Genomic DNA, 21974 nt, shown 5'->3' with positions numbered 1-21974 from the left:
GGAAGAAACTTAGCATATAATAGCTCATTATATTTATTATTGCCTTTAAAGTAATCTTCACAACAAACTCATGAGCTCAGAAACTTTGGTCTCATTTATGGATAAATACAGGTTTTAAATAATTTATATAACATACTCACAGTTTAAGTGTGAGTAGGAATAGGGGTGCCAAGTTTTCAAGTCAGATTTTTCTAACTGCAGAGTCTATGCTTTTTTGACAGAATTAGACTGAGTTAGGAGCTGGGACTTGACACCAGGGTGGGGCTTGGACAATGGACCATATAGAGGACTAGCTAAAACAGAGTGCGGGCAAAATCAGCTTTCTTTTCCTTTTCCTTTTCCTTTTTTTTTTTTTTTTGAAACAGGGTCTCCCTCGGTCTCCCAAGCTGGAGTGCAGTAGCACAATCTTGACTTACTGCAGCCTCCACCTCCTGGGTTCAATAGATTCTCATGCCTCAGCCTCCCGAGTAGCTGGGACTATAGACATGCGCCACCACATCTGGCTAATTTTTGTTATTTTTACTAGAGGTGGGGTTTCACCATGTTGGCCAGGCTGGTCTTAACTCCTGACCTCAGGCAATCTGCCCGCCTTGACCTCCCAAAGTGCTGGGATAATAGGCATGAGCCACCTCACCTGGCTGCAAAATCAGCTTTCAATCAGACATGCCTACCAGTGTGCCATGTCAGTTTACCATTGCCATGGCAACATTTGGGAGTTACTGCCCCTTTACATGGCAATGACCTAAGGATTACTACCCTTTCCCTAGAAATTTCTGCATAAACTGCTCCTTAATCTGCATGCAATTAAAAATGGGAATAAATATGACAGCAAAACTGCCCTGAGCTGCTACTCTCTGCCTAGGGGTCGCCCTGCTTTTCAAGGGCAGTCATGGAGCTGTAATACTGCTGGAGATGTAACACTGCCTCTTCAATTAAGCTGTTTACTTCTACCTCTGGCTTGCCCTTGAATTCTTTCCTGGGCAAAGCCAAGAACCCTTGCAGGCTAAGGTCCACTCTGGGACCCACCTGTCCTGCATTAAGACTGTGAATATATGTAAATTGCATATGTATTTTGAGGCTTAGCCATAGGTCACACCTACTGGCTTTTCTTGGTCAGCACTGGCTTTGGTTGGATTCAAATTTACACTGTGGCAGACCCTAATATATGTATGAAATCGAGATTGAAATCTGTATAAAAATGGTATTAGTTCATAACCAAGCTGTGATATTACAGAGAGTTAACTAGGGAAGAAATTACTTTTTCTGGTGACTCTTTTCCTATGTCTTATTTGAACAGTATCTGTAATAATTTCATTTATTTGGATGTAGAAACATTTAAAATGTTTTCATATTCTTCTTTATGCTAAAGTTGAACATTATTCATTCTCTACTAACTTTGATGTACCATAACAATTGCCTTACCAAAAAAATTCATTTAGTTTAGAAAATTGTTTCCACTTTTATGTTATCTCTTTCCTATTTGACATCTTATCTGATGTACAGTGGGTGTTTAGATTTTTTTTTTTTTTACTTTGTCATTGATAGATGGATACATAGATAGATAGATACATCAATAGATAATAGATAAATTCAGGTTAAATAATGGTATAAGGAAATACATGAATGCATGTTTTGCTTACTGTGATCCAATGTGTCATTTGTAGATAAGGATGAATATCTTAGCAAGACTAGAGATGGTGTTTTGCCTCCCTACCAGGATGCTAAATCACCCCGTCCTGCTTCAGTTAAAAAGACACACACCACTAGCAAATTCAATGATGCTGAACCTGCAAAAGGAAATTTATTTATTGGTATGTAGCAAATATATAGTGTACTTTCCAAAATTAGTCCATGACATGATCTACTTAATATCTTTTAATTTAAAAGTTAGGTTTTTGCAAGTAACAAGAAATTCATGAAGAAAATTGGGAATTCATCATTAATTTTAAATGGATCGTCTGTGTGGAGAGTTGTCTTCAAGGGTCAGTAGTAGAGATTCTTGAATGTTCTTGGTTCACAGCACTCTTACTGTTTCAGTATTCACTTTTCCGAATGCCAAAATGTACCACATAGTTCCATTTATTAAATGCATTGGGACAAAAATGTAAGAGTAGTAACTTATGTGCTGTCTAATAGATGTTGCAGTAATATTTACCAAAAATGTTAATACCTGGGGAGCCTCTGTAAATTAACTGTGACATCCCAAGCACTCTCTGCGCACAGTTTGGGAACTGCGGAACTAAGGACTTGTCTCTTCATTATCTAACTAACTGTAGCCAAGGTTTCCTGTCTTAGAAAGAGGTCAGCACAGATAAATATGTGAGTTTCATACTATTATTTGCAATTAACTGTTCAAATGTTTATTCTCTGGATGTAGGTAATATTGAACATTTTTTCTTTTTATTGAATGGACCAAACCAAATTAAATAATATGAGGTTTTTAGTGAGTATGTGATTGTGCCATTATATAGCCAGATATTTTTGGAAAAAAAGATGAAATCATTTTATATTCTTGAAAATTACTTTAACTTGAAAATGCTTTATTTTATTAAAGTACTTGATTTGGAGAGAAAGTCATTTGGGATCTAAACCAATATTGTGTTTGTGTAATTTATTCAGATGAGATTACATTTTTTCTAATACATAATGCTGAAGATTGTCAATACATTTTACTAATGTAATAAAAAATGAAAGATTCCACTTCAGGGAATATTTTCACATACCATTATGGCAAGAAGAAAATGTAACTTTTATGTATTGAAATCCACCTATTGTTAAAATGTTTCTCTTAGGTACTTAAAAGTAAATGTATTTTCATTGTTTATTTTAAGATACAGTAAATTGACTCAGAATTTCTTTGAGAGCATGGAATAATTTGTAGAATGGGTTCTGTTAGTCTGCATACAAATAACAATAACTGACAGAATATTTTACTCCTAGTAGCCCTTTTTTTTTTTTAAACAAACTAATTTGAATTTTAGGAGTGGAAGTACTGCCTGAAAATTTGCACTTGGATGAAAGTGAAACATCAAAGGAAGATGATGGATCTATGGAAAAGGAAAACTATGAACAATTCCTTTCTCTTGAAGAAGGAACAAAGGCACACTGCTTTTTTGAGAAGGTTGTAAATGCAGCACAGACCTGGTTCAGTCTCTTTGGCTGGCCTGAAGGACCCCATTCTTTTTCTATTCCAGAGACTATAAGAAGGTGAGAGTCACATGTTTCTCTAAATTCCTTGCTTTTTATCACATTATAAAGTATAATCTATTGATTGAGATTATTTTAAGTGAAATATAATATGAAATAATTTATTCTAAACTGATATATTATGAAGCATCTCATAATTTATTGTTGTTATTGCAAGAGGAGTAAAATGTTGCAAACACAAATTTTTTAGTATAATGTCATCTTTAATTTCTTTTAAATATCTGATAATTTTAGGTAAGCACTGAAATTCTCTGAACCTCACCTTCCTCATCTGTGATATGAGGAAGGTTATACTATGAGTAGGAAAGCCCTTTTAAAGTTAAAAATTTTATAAATTACACATTGCTTTGTGCATAAACTGTTAGCCCTAGATCGAGATTATAGCCAAGTAGACAGGTAATGGTATTAATGAACAAGGAGGGCTCACTTTTCTTTGATATGATTTCCTCTTTTACAGTGCATTTACTTCCCTTCTTTCATGTGTTGTGTTATTACTCAGTATGTCTAAAATAGTTCAACTGTTTCGGTTTTATCAAGTGACTTAATTATGTGTTAATTTAAACAGGAGTTTAGGCCTGTTACTTGTTATAATGTTGTTGGTGTGATATGTTCTCAGAGCTTTTCCACCTGCTTTCTCAGCAATGAGGTAACTTGCTGCAACCACGGTGGGGAGTACAGTACTCATACCTATAGTGGACTATGGGCTATTTATAGAATTTCTGCTCTATATTCGTGGGACCTAGGTAAATCTAAGGCTACAGTTTTCCTATATGTTACCTTTTTCAGGTTTTTAAATTAATAGGACAAATCTAGCTTCATAGAATGAATTGGCTAATATTTCATCTTTGTCCCTGCTGTGAGAAAATTAATGCAATAGCTACCCTGAAAATTTATAGTTTTCATCATAAAATCATTTGTTATTGAAACATTTTTTGAAATGTTTGTGCATCTTCTTTCTTGAACCTGAAGATAGAGATTGTCAGACATGCTCTTTGTTGATGTGGACCTTGGATAATTTCGCTCTTTAGAAACACCACTTCACTGAGGCAGGAGAATGGCGTAAACCCGGGAGGCGGAGCTTGCAGTGAGCTGAGATCCGGCCACTGCACTCCAGGCCGGGCGACAGAGCGAGACTCCCTCTCAAAAAAAAAAAAAAAGAAAAAAAAAAAGAAACACCACTTCACAGCAATAAGGAAAATAAGGCCCAGTTCATTTGTTGATTTCTAAGATATATACAAGCAGAAGAGCAGAAGACAAAGGAATTATTTGAGGGGATTTCCTATTTATTGATTAATTCTTAGTCTGTTTACTGTTTTATAAGGCTATGAAAATTTTATTAAGTTATATTTTGTCTTTTACAAGAACTCTTCTTCATAAACATATTTTGGGATCTAGTTAATGAATTAGATGACTTATGGGATTTTATCAATTTTTTGAACAAATTGCAAGCATATATAATTATAGGGTACACAGCATTAATATGGTATATACATGTATGGTGTGGAATAATTAAATCAGATAATTAACATATTCATCATCTTAAGTATTTATCATTTATTTCTCTTGTATAATTGCAACCTTGTATAATTTGACCAACATCTCTCGGGTCCCTGAACCTTTAGCCTCTGATAACCACCATTTCACTCTCAGCTTCAATGAATTCAACTTTTTTAGATAAAATGTATGAGTGAGATCATGTAACATTCATCTTTCTATGCCTGGCTTATTTCACTTAGCATAATGTCCTTCAGGTTCATCCATGTTGTCAAAAACTACTGGATTTCACTCTTTTTAAGGCTGAGGAGTGTTTCATTTTCTTTATCCTTTCATCTGTTGATTGACACTTAGGTTGATTCCATATCTTGGCTATTGTGAATAATGCTGTAATAAACCTAGGAGTGATTATATCTTTTCAATATACTGATTTCATTTACTTTAGATACCTGGTATTGGGATAGGTAGATTATGTGGTAGCTTTATTTTAATGTTTTAATTTTAGATTTATATTTATTATTTTGTTGTTATTATTTATTTGTTTTTCTTTTCTTTTCTTTTATTTTTGAGACGGAGTCTCTCTCTGTCACCCAGGCTGGAGTGTAGTGGCGCAATATCAGCTCACTGCAACCTCTGCCTCCCAGGCTCAAGCAGTTCTGCCTCAGCCTCCCCAGTAGCTGAGACTACAGGGGCATGCCACCATGCCCGGCTAATTTTTCCATTTTTCATAGAGACAGGGTTTCACTATGTTGTCCAGGCTGGTCTAGGACTCCTGACCTCGTGATCCACTTGCCTCGGCCTCCCAAAGTGCTGGGATTACAGGCACTTATTTTTTAATAATTTCAACTTTTATTTTAGATTCAGGGGTACATGTGTAATATACATGCATATATTTTGTGATGCTGAAGTTTGGAATACAAATAATCCTATCACCCAAATAAAGAGCACAGTACACAACAGTTGGTTTTTCGACACTTGTTGCCTTCCCTCATGTCTCCTTCTATTAGTCCTGAGTGCCTTTTGTGGCCATCTTTTTGTTCATGAGTACCCAATATTTAGGTCCCACAAGAGAGAGTATACGGTATTTGGTTTTTTTGTTCCTGTGTTTATTCACTTAAGATAATGGTCCAGCTGCATCCATGTTGCTGCAAATGACATGATTTCATTCTTTTTTATGTTTTGATAGTATTCTATGGTGTATATGTACCACATTTTCTTTATCCACTCCACCATTGATGGGGAGCTAGGTTGATTCTATGTCTTTGCTATTGTGAATAATGCTGTGATTAATATAGAAGTGCATATGGCTTTTTGGTAGAATGATTTATCTTCTGTTGAATATGTACCCTGCAATGAGATTGCTGGGTTGAATGGTATTTCTGTTTCCAGTTCTTTGAGAAATCTCCAAACTGCTTTCCACAGTAGCTGATCTTACTTGCATTTCCACCAATAGTATTTATTTTTTTGTTATTTTTTGTATTATACTTTAAGTTCTAGGGTACATGTGCACAACATGCAGGTTTGTTACATATGTATACTTGTGCCATGTTGGTGTGCTGCACCAATAGTATTTAAACATTCACTTTTCTCTGCAGCCTCACAAACATCTCTTGTTTTTGCCTTTTTGTAATAGCCATTCTGACTGGCGTGAGATGGTATCTCACCGTGATGTTGATTTGCATTTCTCTGATGTTCAGTAACGTTGAGCACTTTTTCATATGTTTGTTGGCCAGTTATATATCTCCTTTTCAAAAGCATCTGTTTATGTTATTTGCCCACTTTTTAATGGGGTTATTTTTTGCTTTTGAACTGTTTCAGTTCCTTATAGATTATGGATATTAGACCTTTGTCAGATGCACAGTTTGCAAATATTTGCTCCCATTCTATAGCTTGTTTGTTTACTCTGTTAATAGTTTCCTTTGCTGTGTAGAAGTCCTTTAGTTTAACTGGTCCCACTTGTCACTTTTTTCTTTTTGTTGCAATTGATTTTGAGGACTTAGACATAAATTCTTTCCCAAGGCCAATGTCCAGAATGGTGATTCCTAGGTTTTCCTCTAGAATTCTTATAGATTGGTACTTTATATTTAAATCTTTAATCCATCTTGAGTTAATTTTTGTATATGGTGAAAGTTAGTGGTCTACTTTTAATCATCTGCAAATGACTAGCCAAGTATCATAGTATCATTTACTGAATATGGAATCTTTCTCCATTGCTTATTTTTGTTGACTGTGTTGAAGATTAGATGGCTATAGTCATACAGCTTTATTTCTGGATTCTTGTTCTGTTCTGTTGGTCTTTGTGTCTATTTTTGTACCAGTACCATCCAATTTTGGTTCCTGTAGCCTTATAGTACAGTTTGAAGTCAGGTAATACAACGCCTCCACCTTTTTTTTTTTTTTTTTTTTAACTCAGGATTCATTAAGTTATTTGGATTTATTTTTGCTTACATATGAATTTTAGAAAAGTTTTTTTTTTAAAATCTTTGAAAAATAGCATTGGTAATTTGGTAGAAATAACATTGAATCTGTAGATTGCTTTGGGCAGTAAGTCCATTTTAACTATATTGATTCTTCCAACCAATGAACATAAAATGTTTTTCCATTTGTTTGTGTCATCTATTTCTTTCAGCAATGTTTTATAGATCTCCTTGTATAGATCTTTCACCTCTTGGTCAGATGTATTCTTAGGTATTTTATTTCTCTGTGGCTGTTGTAAATAGGACTGCCTTCTTGATTTGGCTCTCAGTATGAACATTATTGGTGAATAGAAATGCTACCAATTTTCATACATTGATTTTGTATCTTGAAACTTTACTGAAGTCATTTATTAGTTACAGGAAATCTCTGGGATGCAGCTAAAACATTGTTAAGAGGAAAGTTTATAATGCTAAACACCTAACTCAAAAAGTTAGAAAGATTCCAAATTGCTGGGTGTGATGGCTCATGCCTGGAATTCCAGTACTTTGGGAGGCTGAGGTGGGCATATTGCCAGAGGTCGGGAGTTCAAGACAAGTCTGGCCAACATGGTGAAACCTTGTTTCTACAAAAATACAAAAAAATTAGTCAAGCATGGTGGCACACTCCTGTGGTCTCAGCTACTAGGGAGGCTGAGGCAAGAGAATTTATTGAACCCATAAGGCGGAGGTTGCAGTGGGCTGAGATCATGCCACTGCACTCCAGCCTGAATTACAGGGCAAGACTCGATCTCAAATAAAAAAAACAAATATATCAAATTAAACTTCACACATTGAGGCACTAGAAAAACTACATTTGCTGAGGAGTGCTTTACTTCCAACTATGTGGTCAATTTTGGAATAAGTGTGATGTGGTGCTGAGAAGAATGTATATTCTGTTGATTTGGGGTGGAGAGTTCTGTAGATGTCTATTAGGTCTGCTTGGTGCAGAGCCAAGTTCAATTCCTGGATATCCTTGTTAACCTTCTGTCTCGTTGATCTGTCTAATATTGACAGTGGGGTGTTAAAGTCTCCCATTGTTATCATGTGGGAGTCTAAGTCTCTTTTTAGGTCTCTAAGGATTTGCTTTATGAATCTGGGTGCTCCTGTATTGGGTGCATATATGTTTAGGACAGTTAGCTCTTCTTGTTGAATTGATCCCTTTACCATTATGTAATGGCCTTCTTTGTCTCTTCTGATCTTTCTCGGTTTAAAGTCTGTTTTATCAGAGACTAGGAGTGCAACCCCTGCTTTTTTTTTTTTTTTGCTTTCCATTTGCTTGGTAGGTCTTCCTCCATGCCTTTATTTTGAGCCTATGTATGTCTCTGCACATGAGATGGGTCTCCTGAATACAGCACACTGATAGGTCTTGACTCTTTATCCAATTTGTCAGTCTGTGTCTTTTAATTGGGGCATTTAGCCCATTTACATTTAAGGTTAATATTGTTATGTGTGAATTTGATTCTGTCATTATGATGTTACCTGGTTATTTTGGCTGTTAGTTGATGCAGTTTCTTCCTAGCATTGATAGTCTTTACAATTTAGCATGTTTTTGCAGTGGCTGGTACCAGTTGTTCCTTTCCATGTTTAGTGCTTCCTGCACGAGCTCTTGTAAGGCAGGCCTGGTGGTGACAAAAATCTCTCAGGATTTGCTTGTCTGTAAAGGATTTTATTTCTCCTTCATTTCTGAAGCTTAGTTTGGCTGGATATGAAATTCTGGGTTGAAAATTCTTTTCTTTAAGAATATTGAATATTGGCCCCTACTCTCTTCTGGGTTGTAGGGTTTCTGCTGAGAGATCCACTGTTAGTCTGATGGACTTCCCTTTGTGGGTAACCCGACCTTTCTCTCTGGCTGCCCTTAGCATTTTTTCCTTCATTTCAACCTTGGTGAATCTGACAATTATGTGTCTTGGGGTTGCTCTTCTCGAGTAGTATCTTTGTGGTGTTCTCTGTATTTTCTGAATTTGAATGTTGGTCTGCCTTGCTAGGTTGGGGAAGTTCTCCTGGATAATATCCTGAAGAGTGTTTTCCAGGTTAGTTCCATTCTCCCTGTCACTTTCAGGTACACCAATCAAACGTAGATTTGATCTTTTCACATAATCCCATATTTCTTGGAGGCTTTGTTCATTTCTTTTTACTCCTTTTTCTCTAAACTTCTCTTCTTGCTTCATTTCATTCATTTGATCTTCAGTCACTGATACCCTTTCTTCCACTTGATCGAATCGGCTACTGAAACTTGTGCATGCATCACGTAGTTCTCGTGTCATGGTTTTTCAGCTCCATCTGGCTATTTAAGGTCTTCTTTATGCTGTTGATTCTAGTTAGCAATTCGTCTAATCTTTTGTTCAAGGTTTTTAGCTTCCTTGCAATGGGTTCAGACTTCCTCTTTTAGCTCGGAGAAGTTTGTTGTTACTGACTTTCTGAAGCCTACTTCTTCTGTCAAATCATCAAAGCAACAATGGTGCTGGGAAAGCTGACTAGCCATATGTAGAAAGCTGAAACTGGATCCCTTCCTTACACCTTATACAAAAATTAATTCAAGATGGATTAAAGCCTTAAATGTTAGACATAAAACCATAGAAACCCTAGAAGAAAACCTAGGCAATACCATTCAGGACATAGGCATGGGCAAGGACTTCATGACTAAAACACCAAAAGCAATGGCAACAAAAGCCAAAATAAACAAATGGGATCTAATTAAACTAAAGAGCTTCTGCACAGCAAAAGAAACTACCATCAGAGTGAACAGGCAACCTACAGAATGGGAGAAAATTTTTTGCAATCTACCTCTCTGACAAAGGGCTAATATCCAGAATCTACAAAGAACTTAAACAAATTTACAAGAAAAAATCAAACAACCCAATCAAAAAGTGGGCAAAGTATGTGAACAGGCACCTTTCAAAAGAAGACTTTTATAGAGCCAACAGACACATGAAAAAATGCTCATCATCACTGGCCATCAGAGAAATGCAAATCAAAACCACAATGAGATACCATCTCACACCAATTAGAATGGCAATCATTAAAAAGTCAAGAAACAACAGGTGCTGGAGAGGATGTGGAGAAATAAGAATACGTGTACACTGTTGGTGGGACTGTAAACTAGTTCAACCATTGTGGAAGACAGTGTGGCAATTCCTCAAGGATCTAGAACTAGAAATACCATTTGACCCAGCGACCCCATTACTGGGTATATACCCAAAGAATTATAAATTATGCTGCTATAAAGACACATGCACACGTATGTTTACTTCAGCACTATTCACAATAGCAAAGACTTGGAACCAACCCAAATGTCCATCAGTGATAGACTGGATTAAGAAAATGTGGCACATACACACCATGGAATATTATGCAGCCATAAAAAAAGGATGAGTTCATGTCTTTTGTTGCGACATGAATAAAACTGGAAACCATCATTCTGAGCAAACTATCGCAGGGACAGAAAACCAAACACTGCATGTTCTCACTCATAGGTGGGAATTGAACAATGAGAACACTTGGACACAGGGCGGGGAATATCACACACTGTGGCCTGTTGTGGGGTGGGGGTATGGGGGAGGGATAGCATCAGGAGAAATACCTAATGTAAATGATGAGTTAATGGGTGCAGCAAACCAACACAGCACGTGTATACATATGTAGTAAACCTGCACGTTGTGCACATGAACCCTAGAACTTAAATTATAATTAAAAAAAAGAAAAACTAGGAAAACTAACCCAAGAGCTAGCAGAATAAAATAAATTACTAAAATAAGAGCAGAACTGAATGAATTTGAAACTCAAAAATATATGCAAAGAATCAACAAAACCAAACCTTGGTTTTTTGAAAAGATAAACAAGATTGATAGACTACTAGCTAGACTAATACAAAGAGAGAGAATATACAAATAAGCACAATCAAAATCACTACATGTAGCATTACAACTGATCCCACAAAAATACAAAGGATCCTAAGAGATGTTTATTCACACTTCTGTGCACACGAACTAGAAAATTTAGAGAATGTGGATAAATTCCTGGAAGCACACAACCTCTCAAGATTGAATCAGGAAGAAATTGAATCCCTGAACAGATCAATACTGATTTCTAAAATTAAATCAGTAATAAAAAACCTACTAACAAAAGCCATGGACCAAAAGAATTTACAGCCAAATTCTACCAGATATACAAAGAAGAGCTGTTAACAATTATACTGATTCTATTCCAAATAATCAAGGAGGAAGGACTCCTCCCTAACACACTCTTGGAAGCCAGCATCACTGTGATACCAAAACCTGGCAGAGACACAATGAACAAAGAAAACCATAGGCCAATATTCCTGATGAACATAGATGTAAAAATCCTCAATAAAATATTAGAAAACTGAATCCAGTAGCACATCAAAATGCTAATTCACCATGATCAAGTAGGCTTCATTCCTGGGATGCAAGTTTGATTCAACACACATTAATTAATCAATGTGATTCACGACACGTAAGGAATTAAAAACAAAAACTGTAATCATCTCAATAGATGTGATAAAAGCCTTCAATGATATCCAACATCCCTTCATGATAAAAAATCTCAACAGAGTCACCAGCAAAGGAACATACCTCAAAATAACAAGAGCCATCTATGACAGCCAACATCATACTGAATGGGCATAAGCTGGAACCATTTCCCTTGAGTACTAGAACAAAACATGGATGCCCACTCTGACCACTCCTATTCCAAATAGTATGGGAAGTCCTTTTCAGAGCAAGCAGACAAGAGAAAGAGACAAAAGGCATCCAAATAAGGAAAGAAGTCTTACTTTCTGTCTTCACTGATGATATGATTTTATGCTTAGAAAACCCTAGTTTTATTTATTTATTTATTTATTTATTTATTTATTTTGAGATGGAGTCTTGCTCTGTCACCCTGGCTGGAGTGCAGTGGCGTGATCTCCGCTCACTGCAAGCTCTGCCGCCTCCTGGGTTCATGCCATTCTCCTGCCTCAGCCTCCCTAGAAGCTGGGACTACAGGTGCCCGCCACCACGCCTGGCTAATTTTTTTGTATTTTCAGTAGAGACGGGGTTTCACCGTGTTCGCCAGGATGGTCTCAATCTCCTGACCTCGTGATCTGCCCGCCTCGGCTTCCCAAAGTGCTGGGATTACAGGCATGAGCCACCGCGCCCGGCCACCTAGTTTTATTTTTAATTTTTTGAGGATCCTCCATAATGTTTTCTATACAGCTGTACTAATTTACCTTTCCTACCAGAAGTGTGCAAGCATTGCCTTTTCTCCACATCTTCTCTAACACTTGTTATTGTTCATATTTTTTATAAGTCAATCTAACAGCCATGAGATAATATCTCATTGGGATTTTAATTTGCACTTCCTTTATAATTAATGACTTTGGGCACCAGTCCTTTTGCAGTTCCTAGAAGCCCTTAGGTATTATTCTTTTTATCTCTTCCCCAAATCAGCAGAAGATAGAAGTAACCCTTGAAATAGACAAGAAAACACAGTTTATGTTTCAGAGATAATCACAGAAAATATAGTAAATATTATAGTCTATTCTTTTCAACCTGGGTGAATTGTAGGAATAACATTTTCTATAAACACTGCTGGGAAGATCTCTAAGCAACTAATCATAGAGTCATTTGAATTGTACTGGAAGTCCCACTTATTCTGAGAGAAGTAATTGCAGTACATATAGGTGCTATTCCAGGATTCCACTCTAGCATGAAGCTTCCTGCAGCTGCCACATACAAATAACACATCCTAGAATGCCAGTCAGGAAGCTTAAGGGGAAGCTTAAGGAAAGCTTGTTCCAAAGCTAACTATTCCATCCCAGAGCCTCTCATTTAGTATAATACGTAGAATCTTATAGAAAATCAAATCCATCCAGTAGAATGTTTTATCTTTCATAACAAGAGGATCTGAAATGAGGAAAATATTTCCTCTATGCCTCCATTTTCTCATCTGTAAAAAAGGAGATAATAGTAATACCTAACCAAAACAGTTGCTGTAACATTTATGAGATAATATATTTAATGCATGTCAGAGCAGACTTTAGGACCTAGTAAGTCTTCAGTAAATCTTAGCTATTATTAAAAAATTTAATTAGGATTATATTAATGTTGTTATGTATTTCTAATTTCATTAATCATATTCACCAACGCGTGTATTTGGCAGTAGAGAGTCCGTTTAAAACTCATCATTTTCAAGAAAGCACATTTCCAAATTATGTTTTATTAATAATATTTCACCTTTCTTTGCAGGATGTTTACCCAGCTTGATTCAGGAACATTTGACACACACACACACACACACACACACATATATGTGCATACATACATATATAGTATACATATATGTATACATACGTGTATACAATCTCTATACATGTATGTGTACATATATGTATGTATACACATATATGTGTGCATATGTACTTATATATGTATGTATATATATTACACATATACTTATATATGTATGTATATATATACACATATACTTATATATGTATGTATATATATTACACATATACTTATATGTGTGTATATATATTACACATATACTTATATATGTGTGTATATATATACACATATACTTATATGTGTGTATATATATTACACATATACTTATATATGTGTGTATATATATTACACATATACTTATATATGTATGTATATATATTATTACATATATACTTATATATGTATGTATATATACACATATATATATAGCATAGCATGCTATTCTCTGCAGCTTTGAGCTGCTGGCAAGCTCACTGATAAATTTAATAGTATTAAATAGTATTAAAATGAAGTGTCACCTCCATTTCTGGGCATCCTGCCCATTCATACTGTCAACAGTGTCCAATAAAGTCATAGAAACTTGACTTTAGATTCAAGCTAAGTATTAAAATGAAAATGGGTATAATAATTCATTCTAGTTGTGTTCTTTGAATTCTTCCTTTTGCACACTAGTATAACAATAATGAGATATTCTACAATTCTTATTTTTAAAAGTTTTATTTGTTAATCATTTTACTGCATGTTTGCTGGTGATAGTGATGTGATGAGTGAGCCTTTTGAATATCTTCAATCTCCAAAGTAGGGGATTCTCACAATTGAAAAATCAACAAAATCCTTTAACATGGTAATATATATGTAAGAGCAAAAGGAATATAGTTAAACTATATATAGGCAAATATGGAGTTATTAAACAATAATTTAATAATGTTTAATAGTATTACTTTTGCTTAATTATTGTTTTTAATCAGTTCATATTTGCCTATATGTTTATCAACATTATTGTTCTTTATTTTGCATCTTTAGTCTTGCAGGTAGGATGATTTTTATTTTCTCAAATGTTGCAGTATGAATGCTATTCTATGACCTATATTTCATTGCAGTAATTTTGTTTTTATTTGATTTAATCTACTGTTAAGCTCATCCATTGCTTTCTTAATTTTATTTATTCCGATTTTTATTTGTGAATGCTCCATTAGTCACATTTTATATAGTTTATTGTTCCATGACAAAGTTACCAATTTTGAACATAGTACATATGGTTAGTTTAAAACCTGTGTCTTCACTGAGCTCTGTGGGGTCTCAGCACAGCAGCCGCTCAAGCATGTGTGGAGACCTAGAAGCTTTAGATACTCTGGCTTTCCAGTCCTCCCAGCAAAAGCAACTGAAACTCTGGCAAAGTGGGAGGTTAGACACCCATACATATCCCGAGGAGAGGAGCTGAATCCAACGTGTGAAGTAGTGACAGTCTGCAGACCCCCCTTCCACAGCACCTGACAGGAAAGGACCCACTGGCTTGGAATTCTAGCTAGCAAATGGTAGCAATGTTGCACCTACCTTGGACAGAACTCCTGGGTGGAGGGGCCGGCTACCATCTCTGCTGTTTGGGTGACTTAGCCAATCCAGCCTTTGGGCTTTGGAGAGTCCAAACTGACCAGAGGCAGAGGGATCCCCCAGCACAATAAAACTGCTGTATCAAAAAAACAAAAACAACCCTGTGTCTTACAACTATAATACCTGGGATCCCTGAGTGTCTATTTTTATTGCTTATTGTTCCTTTTCATTTGCATTAATCTTGGCCAATAGTGGTGTTAATTTTCTCCATAAAATATTTGTTTCTTTGCTGGTGACTTCAGGATACACTAGCTCTATCATATCCATTACTTATGAGGAAACTAAGGAACAGAAAAGTCAAGTAACTTTTATAATGTCATGCAATAAGTGGAAGAGCCATGTTTTGAGCAGTGGTAGTCTATTTCTTGCCCAGTGGAATGCATTTTCTTCTGTATGAACTTCCTATCTACCAAAGTGGGTAACTGCCATTCAAAACGGCCTCGGATACTTTATTTGTCAATCTAAGCAAGTGATACATCTGTTACTCTCATTGCTAACAATTAGACAATGTGGTGTGAGATATTTAATAAATTATAGACAGCAAGAATAGTGGTAATTTTTAACTTCATTAAAAGTCAGTATGCATCACAACCTTGTGCAGAATTACTAGGAATTAGAGATTGCAGTATCTTATTTAAAGAACAGAAGAATATATATTATCTGTGGGCTTTATCTTTAAAATGAAAATCCCTGCTTATTAAGCCAATGTGCAGGATGTGCCCTTCTAAGCATTAAAATACAAATACTGAGAAAATGTGTGTATATATTTTTGTATATACATATGTGATAAACATTTGAAATCTATCTTGGAAACTATTATAGACCTTATTATCTCCAATTTGTATCATGCAAAATTGAGCTCTGTGAGTTTAGGTAGCTTGCCATACTCACTCAGCTAGTAGGTGATGGGTTTAAATTCAATCTGTATTCTATTTCTCAAGATCCAATCTATTCATAATCTAATACTTCAGATTTGACAGTTATAGCATTAGATAATTATGTGTGTTTAGATGAGATACTGGAAATCTATGATAATATTTAACAAATCTTTTTTTGACCAACAAATGGTAGCCTAGTGAAGTGTATTATGGAGTTTCTTACTTAGTTGATTTAATAGAATTTTATTTAGTTATTGAATTGAACATTTTTCCCCCATAGTGTAATATTTTGAGACTGTTTTTAATTTAAAGTCTTTTTCTCATAGGGATGTATATAAAATGCAACTCTACTCATCAACCTCGCCACCCCAAAAGTTTTCCAGACAGAATGACTTTTCCAAATTTAATAAGACTATTTATGATGTGCTGCTCCATTTGAGTGGAAAAATGCCACCTGGAATTAATTCAAGTCAATCTTTACCCGTAGATAACCATGAAAAAAGGGTAATTCAACTTCATTTGCAACATTCTTCACTTCTGGACTTTCTCAGGTAAGTGCCTGGATGTGCTCATATAAGCCTGTAACTCTGGCTTGGATAGTTAGATAAATGAGCAGATAGATAGAATTTGATATTATTTTTCTTCTTGACCAAATATATATGTATATAAATACACACACACACACACATATATATATGTATGGTAAAGTATATATATCTCACACATTTTGAAAAATATGTAATTCTTAATAGCCAATAAGCATTTTATGATATATTGGATTTTTAATCTAAGGCAATCATTCTTATACTTTATCATGCATCAAAATCACTGAGAGGGCCTGTTAAAACAGCAGTTTACTGATCCTTACCCACTGAGTTTTTCAAAGTTAATTTTCATTTATAACAAGTTTCAAGGTGATGCTGATATTTCTGATACATTACCTCATTTTGAAAATCCTGGTCTACAGCAAATATATAAATCCATTTAGCTAAAAAGAGATGAAACCAACAAGCTTATTTCTTAGACTATTATTAGTATCATCTCAATTTATGGGTACTGTGGACTTTTAGTCTGCATATGTAAAGTCTTTTAATATTAAAGTAGTCGGCAGGCAAAAGGAATTTTAAATGGTTGATGTAAAATATAGGAAAAATAATTGTCATCATAATATCTGTGTTCCTCTGCAAAAATTAAATGGCAAGTCACCAAGAAATGGAAAAACAATGTACATTTATTTACATTCTGAGACGAAGACTGGTGAATTTACATTGTTTCTTTAGCCTGCACTTGCAACATCCTTGTACACTGAAACATCCCACATCCATAGGCGGTAATTTATTTAGCATTGAGTTGAACATGTTATTACTCCCTCTTCCATGCTCCTATACAATTAAAATGGCATTTATTACCTGTAATTATGTAATATAATTAATATATTTTTAGGTATATTATTGTGATTTTCTCTTTTGCTTCTTTGTTTACGGAATCTGCTCCATAGTTGCTCGGAGATGTTCATCTGTCCTAGCAGGAATAGAGATGGAGGGCAAGAAGAATACTTTTACAGCAGGAATACAAATTAAAGATTTGACATTCAGTTTTTTGTTTCCAAATCAGGATTTTTGAGTCCCTGGTGATACTATGTATTAAAACGTTGACATGTTACTTAACAAAATATTTTCTTTCATTTCTCAGGTTCTCAATATCATGGTAATAAGGCAAAATTGGCTTGGTTCCTTGTGGATTACAAGGTAGCTAGAGGTTTCTAAATCACTTAAGGTGACTGAATCAAGATCCAGGCAGCTTGTCATGGCGGTTTCTGTGTTGGGATGTTAGAGGGACCCCACTGGAGACACAGAAGAGTGTCAGTTGGCTGGCCCTGATGCCGCAATAGGAATGACAAAATATGAGGACTAGGGAGTGGCTGAGTCAGTTATAGGAGACATCTTGGGTCCTTGACGGGCCTAAGGGCAGAGACAGAAGATCCTTGTCTCAGACATCAGCAGCATATGCCCACATGACACAGACATTTCAGGTGGAGAGGAGGCACAGCAAAAAAAGAACAAGTATCCAGAAATGCAGTCACTGACCTTCATGTACAAATATAGGAGTCCCTCTCCCTATCTCATGTAAGCCCATCCAACATAGATTATCCTAGTTCTGAGAGTTCTTACACAATTTGAGGAAGCCTTCTACATAAAATATCAAATGAAAAATATAAATATTAGATGCACGGCTTTAGAAGATAATCATGAAAGTAAAAAAACCTGCAGTTAAAACGGTATTTATTTGACAATGAGTCTACCTTTTCTCAGATGCCCTCTGGCATGGATAGGTGGGGGTGAAATTTTGACTGTTAATCACAAATAACAGAATTTCTGTAAAGAGATTCTTTGGGTAGAAGACCTAAAGATACATGGAGATGCAATTTTGCATTTTCTCTGTATCCTTCTCCACTCAATCTAGTTGGGAGAATGAGAACAGTTTTATCAGTTAAGGAAATAACACAGCTATGTGGAATTTTGTAGATCACTTTCAACTCCACTGACTTATCCCTGAGTCAGTGAATCCCACAATCTGTGAGCATCATAAGGGCAGAAACTGCATCTCATTCATCTGGAATTTCTAACACCCAGGATCACTGGGAACTTGGAATGAGGCCAATGTTCATTAAATATTTATTTTTTAACATTTTCTTTCACAGAGATTTACCTTTTGAATTTGTGTGGTATAAGGAGTATAACGTGGACATTGTTTCACGGGACATTTATATAAGAATGAAGAAAATGCTGTGAAATATAAAAAGTGGTAAAAGAAAGGGTGAAAACATTGCATTCCAGGAAGGAGAGTGTAACAAATGAGAGGGTCAAGTTGGAGCAAACAACGTAAATTTTTTTTCTCCGAGTTCTGGAAGCTAGAAGTCCAAGATCAAGATATTATCAGGGTTGGTTTCTTTTGAGGCTTCCCTGTTTGCTGGCAGATAACCTCTTCTTGCTGTATCCTCACATAGTTTTTCCTCTGTGTACCTGTGTCCCTGGTGTCTTCCTGTGTATTCAAATTTCATCTTCTTGTAAAGACATAAGCCAAACTGGATATGGTACCACTCTAATTACATCATTTTACATTAGTTATCTTTTTAAAGACCCTAACTCCAAATACAGTCACATCTGAGGTACTGAAATTTAGAGTTTCAACATGTGAACTTTGTGGAGGGGTATAATTTAGACCATAGCAATACCATATGTATTATATTATGAAGAAGTATTATGTAATTGGATGTTATATTTTATAATAAATTTTGTGTGGATATATTTGCAGTAATATATTTCTTGTCATTTGTGTCTGGTATGGATTGAATTGTGCCCTATCCCAAATTCATATGTTGAAATCCTAACCCCCAATGTCATTTTATTTGGAGATAAGGCCTTTAAGGATGTTATTAAGGTTAAATGTAGGGCCCTAATCCAATAGGATGGATGTCCTTTAAAGAAGAGGAAGAGATGCCAGATATCTCTCTCTCTCTCTCTCTCTCTCTCTCAGCATAGAGAAAATGTTATGTGAGTACACAGTGGACAGATGGCCATCTACAAGCAGGAAAAGAGGCCTCACCTAAAACCAAATTTTTGGCCCCTTGATCTTGAACTTACAGCATCCAGAATGGTGAAAGAACAAATGTCTTATTTAAGCCACTTATCCTGTGGTATTTTCTTATGGCAGCTTGAGCTTACCAATATCATATCTAACATCTTTTGATACAATTTCACTTGTTTATAATTGTTATCATTTTTATGATGTAATTAATTTTCATTGAAAATAATAAATTTTTAAAAAATTTATAATTTGTGTAGTATAAAACTAAAACAAAAGCAGAATATCAACATCTTCTGCCCTACATTGTAACTAAAAAGTAGACCATCACAAGAATAAAAAACTATTATGACTCTTATTTTTAAATTCCATTGAGTTTTTAAACAAATAGTTAATTCACCAAAATAAATACACTTAGAAAAAGCAACTCATATCCCCTTGTATGTAAATTTAGTTCCACTTTTGATTTTCACTTTTATCCTTAAAAATTTTATATCCTGGGCTGGGTGCGGTGGCTCACGCATGTAATCCCAGCACTTTGGGAGGCCGGGGCGAGTGGATCACCTGAGGTCAGGAGTTTGAGACCAGCCTGGCCAACATGGTGAAACCCCGTCTGTACTAAAAATACAAAAAATTAGCTGAGCCCTGTGGTGGGCACCTGTAATCCCAACTACTCTAGAGGCTGAGGCAGGAGAATCGCTTGAACCCAGGAGGCGGAGGTTGCAGTGAGCCAAGATCGCACCACTATACTCCAGCCTGGGCAACAAGAGTGAAACTCCATCTCAAAAAATAAAAAAAAAAAGGAAATGAAAATTAAAAATGTTATATCCTTCTCTCTTATGCATAACCATTATGGTATCTTATTTAATGGAATTGCATCTAAGAATGAAAATATTTCAAGAAACAATCCAATAAATAATACTGGAAGGGTGCACTGAACTGGGTTGAAGGAACATGGCTTTTGAATCACGCAGATATAGGCTTATATTCCAACTCTTCTGTACGCCTTTGACCTTGCACAAGTTACTTCACCTGTTTTAGCTCTAAGTTCAATATGTAAAAGTAAAGGTGATAATTCCAAAACTAACTTGGTTGTTAGAAGAATTACATCAGGAAAATAACTAATGGATGCTAGGCTTAATATTGGAGTGGCAGAATAATCTGTACAACAAACCCCCATGATACAAGTTTACCTATATCACAAACCTGCACACGTGCTACTGAACTTAAAATTTAAATAAAAAAAGTATTAGAAATAATATAATGTGAATCATATGACATATAGTAGATTGTTATTGTTATTGTTGTTAAATGAAATGAATTACGGTCTAAGGCTTTCACATGCTTAGATATTTCCTTAAACTATTCCAATATAGTAACCACTAGTGACATACTGAAACGGATTCTTATGATATCACTATCACCAAAATGGAATATTTGTTTTAAAAATTCATTTTATGAGTAATAAATGTCTTGTTGACATAAAAATGTCAGAAAGCCAGTATTTATCAATTATATCTTCACATTTATTAGCTAGAATGGAAACTTTATTTAAATTTTAATGAGTATAATAGAAAGCACATAGCTTTTAATTTTACCACTTCCTACTTTTGGTCCTCAATAATTGATTCAATAAGGTAAGTGCTTTAATTCAATAAGTCCGAAACCTGAATGCATTTTTTTCAGAAAATTAGTTTTACTCTTAAAATATAATAAATATTAACTGTGAACAAAAGAAGGAGGCTTACATAATTAAGTCAATCCTGATTGTATGTATATTATGGAAATCACACAACTTTGTGACAGCATTGTTAAACTCTATGGTACTTGCAATCGTTGTGTTGTTCTTGTAGAATTCTTTTCGGCACAGCTCCCAGTAGTGTTGACATTAACATGGGTCATTTCTGTTGTGACATTTTATGATGTGAGGATGCAGGTATGGAAGAATAATTTTGGCATTAAAGCCACACCATTCAGATTTATTTGCTCTTTATCTGCAAATACATACCTATCAGGATATGTTGACTGTGATAAAATTACTTAACATTTAGAAAGTGACAGTAAAATTGGGTCATTAATTCAAGAAATGTGCATATGTTTCATCATGGAAATATATGTATTAAAATACAAAATAATTATAAATGTTATCACCTTCCCCATGTAAATTTGATAATACAGTAGGTAAGAACTTTTGTACACGTGAAATATCTACTCTGCAATAAATGAGCAACGTATTTTTAGGGATTAAGCTAGAATTTTTTAAGAAACAAATTTTTGGAGATTAAGTTTAGCATTTAGTAACTAATTGCATCTAATTATGTTTTGATCCACCCAATGTGAACTTGGAAAAAATATTCACATATAAAACCTAGTATGTGGAAAGTTTAATCAAATCTATTAGGAAAGTCAACTCTTTTTAAAACTACTGACAAGACATAAAAATTACTGACAAGACA

At 35.1% G+C, this 21974-nt stretch overlaps 1 protein-coding gene across 1 annotated transcript in view; it reads left to right on the top strand.

Annotated features, from left to right (window-relative positions):
• The window catches only part of CFAP47 (cilia and flagella associated protein 47), a 480485-nt gene that overhangs the window by 153404 nt on the left and 305107 nt on the right, over positions 1-21974 (top strand). The window contains 3 exon segments of the mRNA XM_033201412.1: positions 1665-1811; positions 2982-3207; positions 16260-16484. Of these exon segments, the coding sequence (XP_033057303.1) occupies positions 1665-1811; positions 2982-3207; positions 16260-16484 (598 nt within the window).

Source organism: Trachypithecus francoisi, unplaced genomic scaffold, assembly GCF_009764315.1.
Source record: "Trachypithecus francoisi isolate TF-2019V2 unplaced genomic scaffold, Tfra_2.0 Lachesis_group6, whole genome shotgun sequence".
Classification (NCBI taxonomy): domain Eukaryota; kingdom Metazoa; phylum Chordata; class Mammalia; order Primates; family Cercopithecidae; genus Trachypithecus; species Trachypithecus francoisi.
This window is presented reverse-complemented; position numbering and strand designations above follow the sequence as displayed.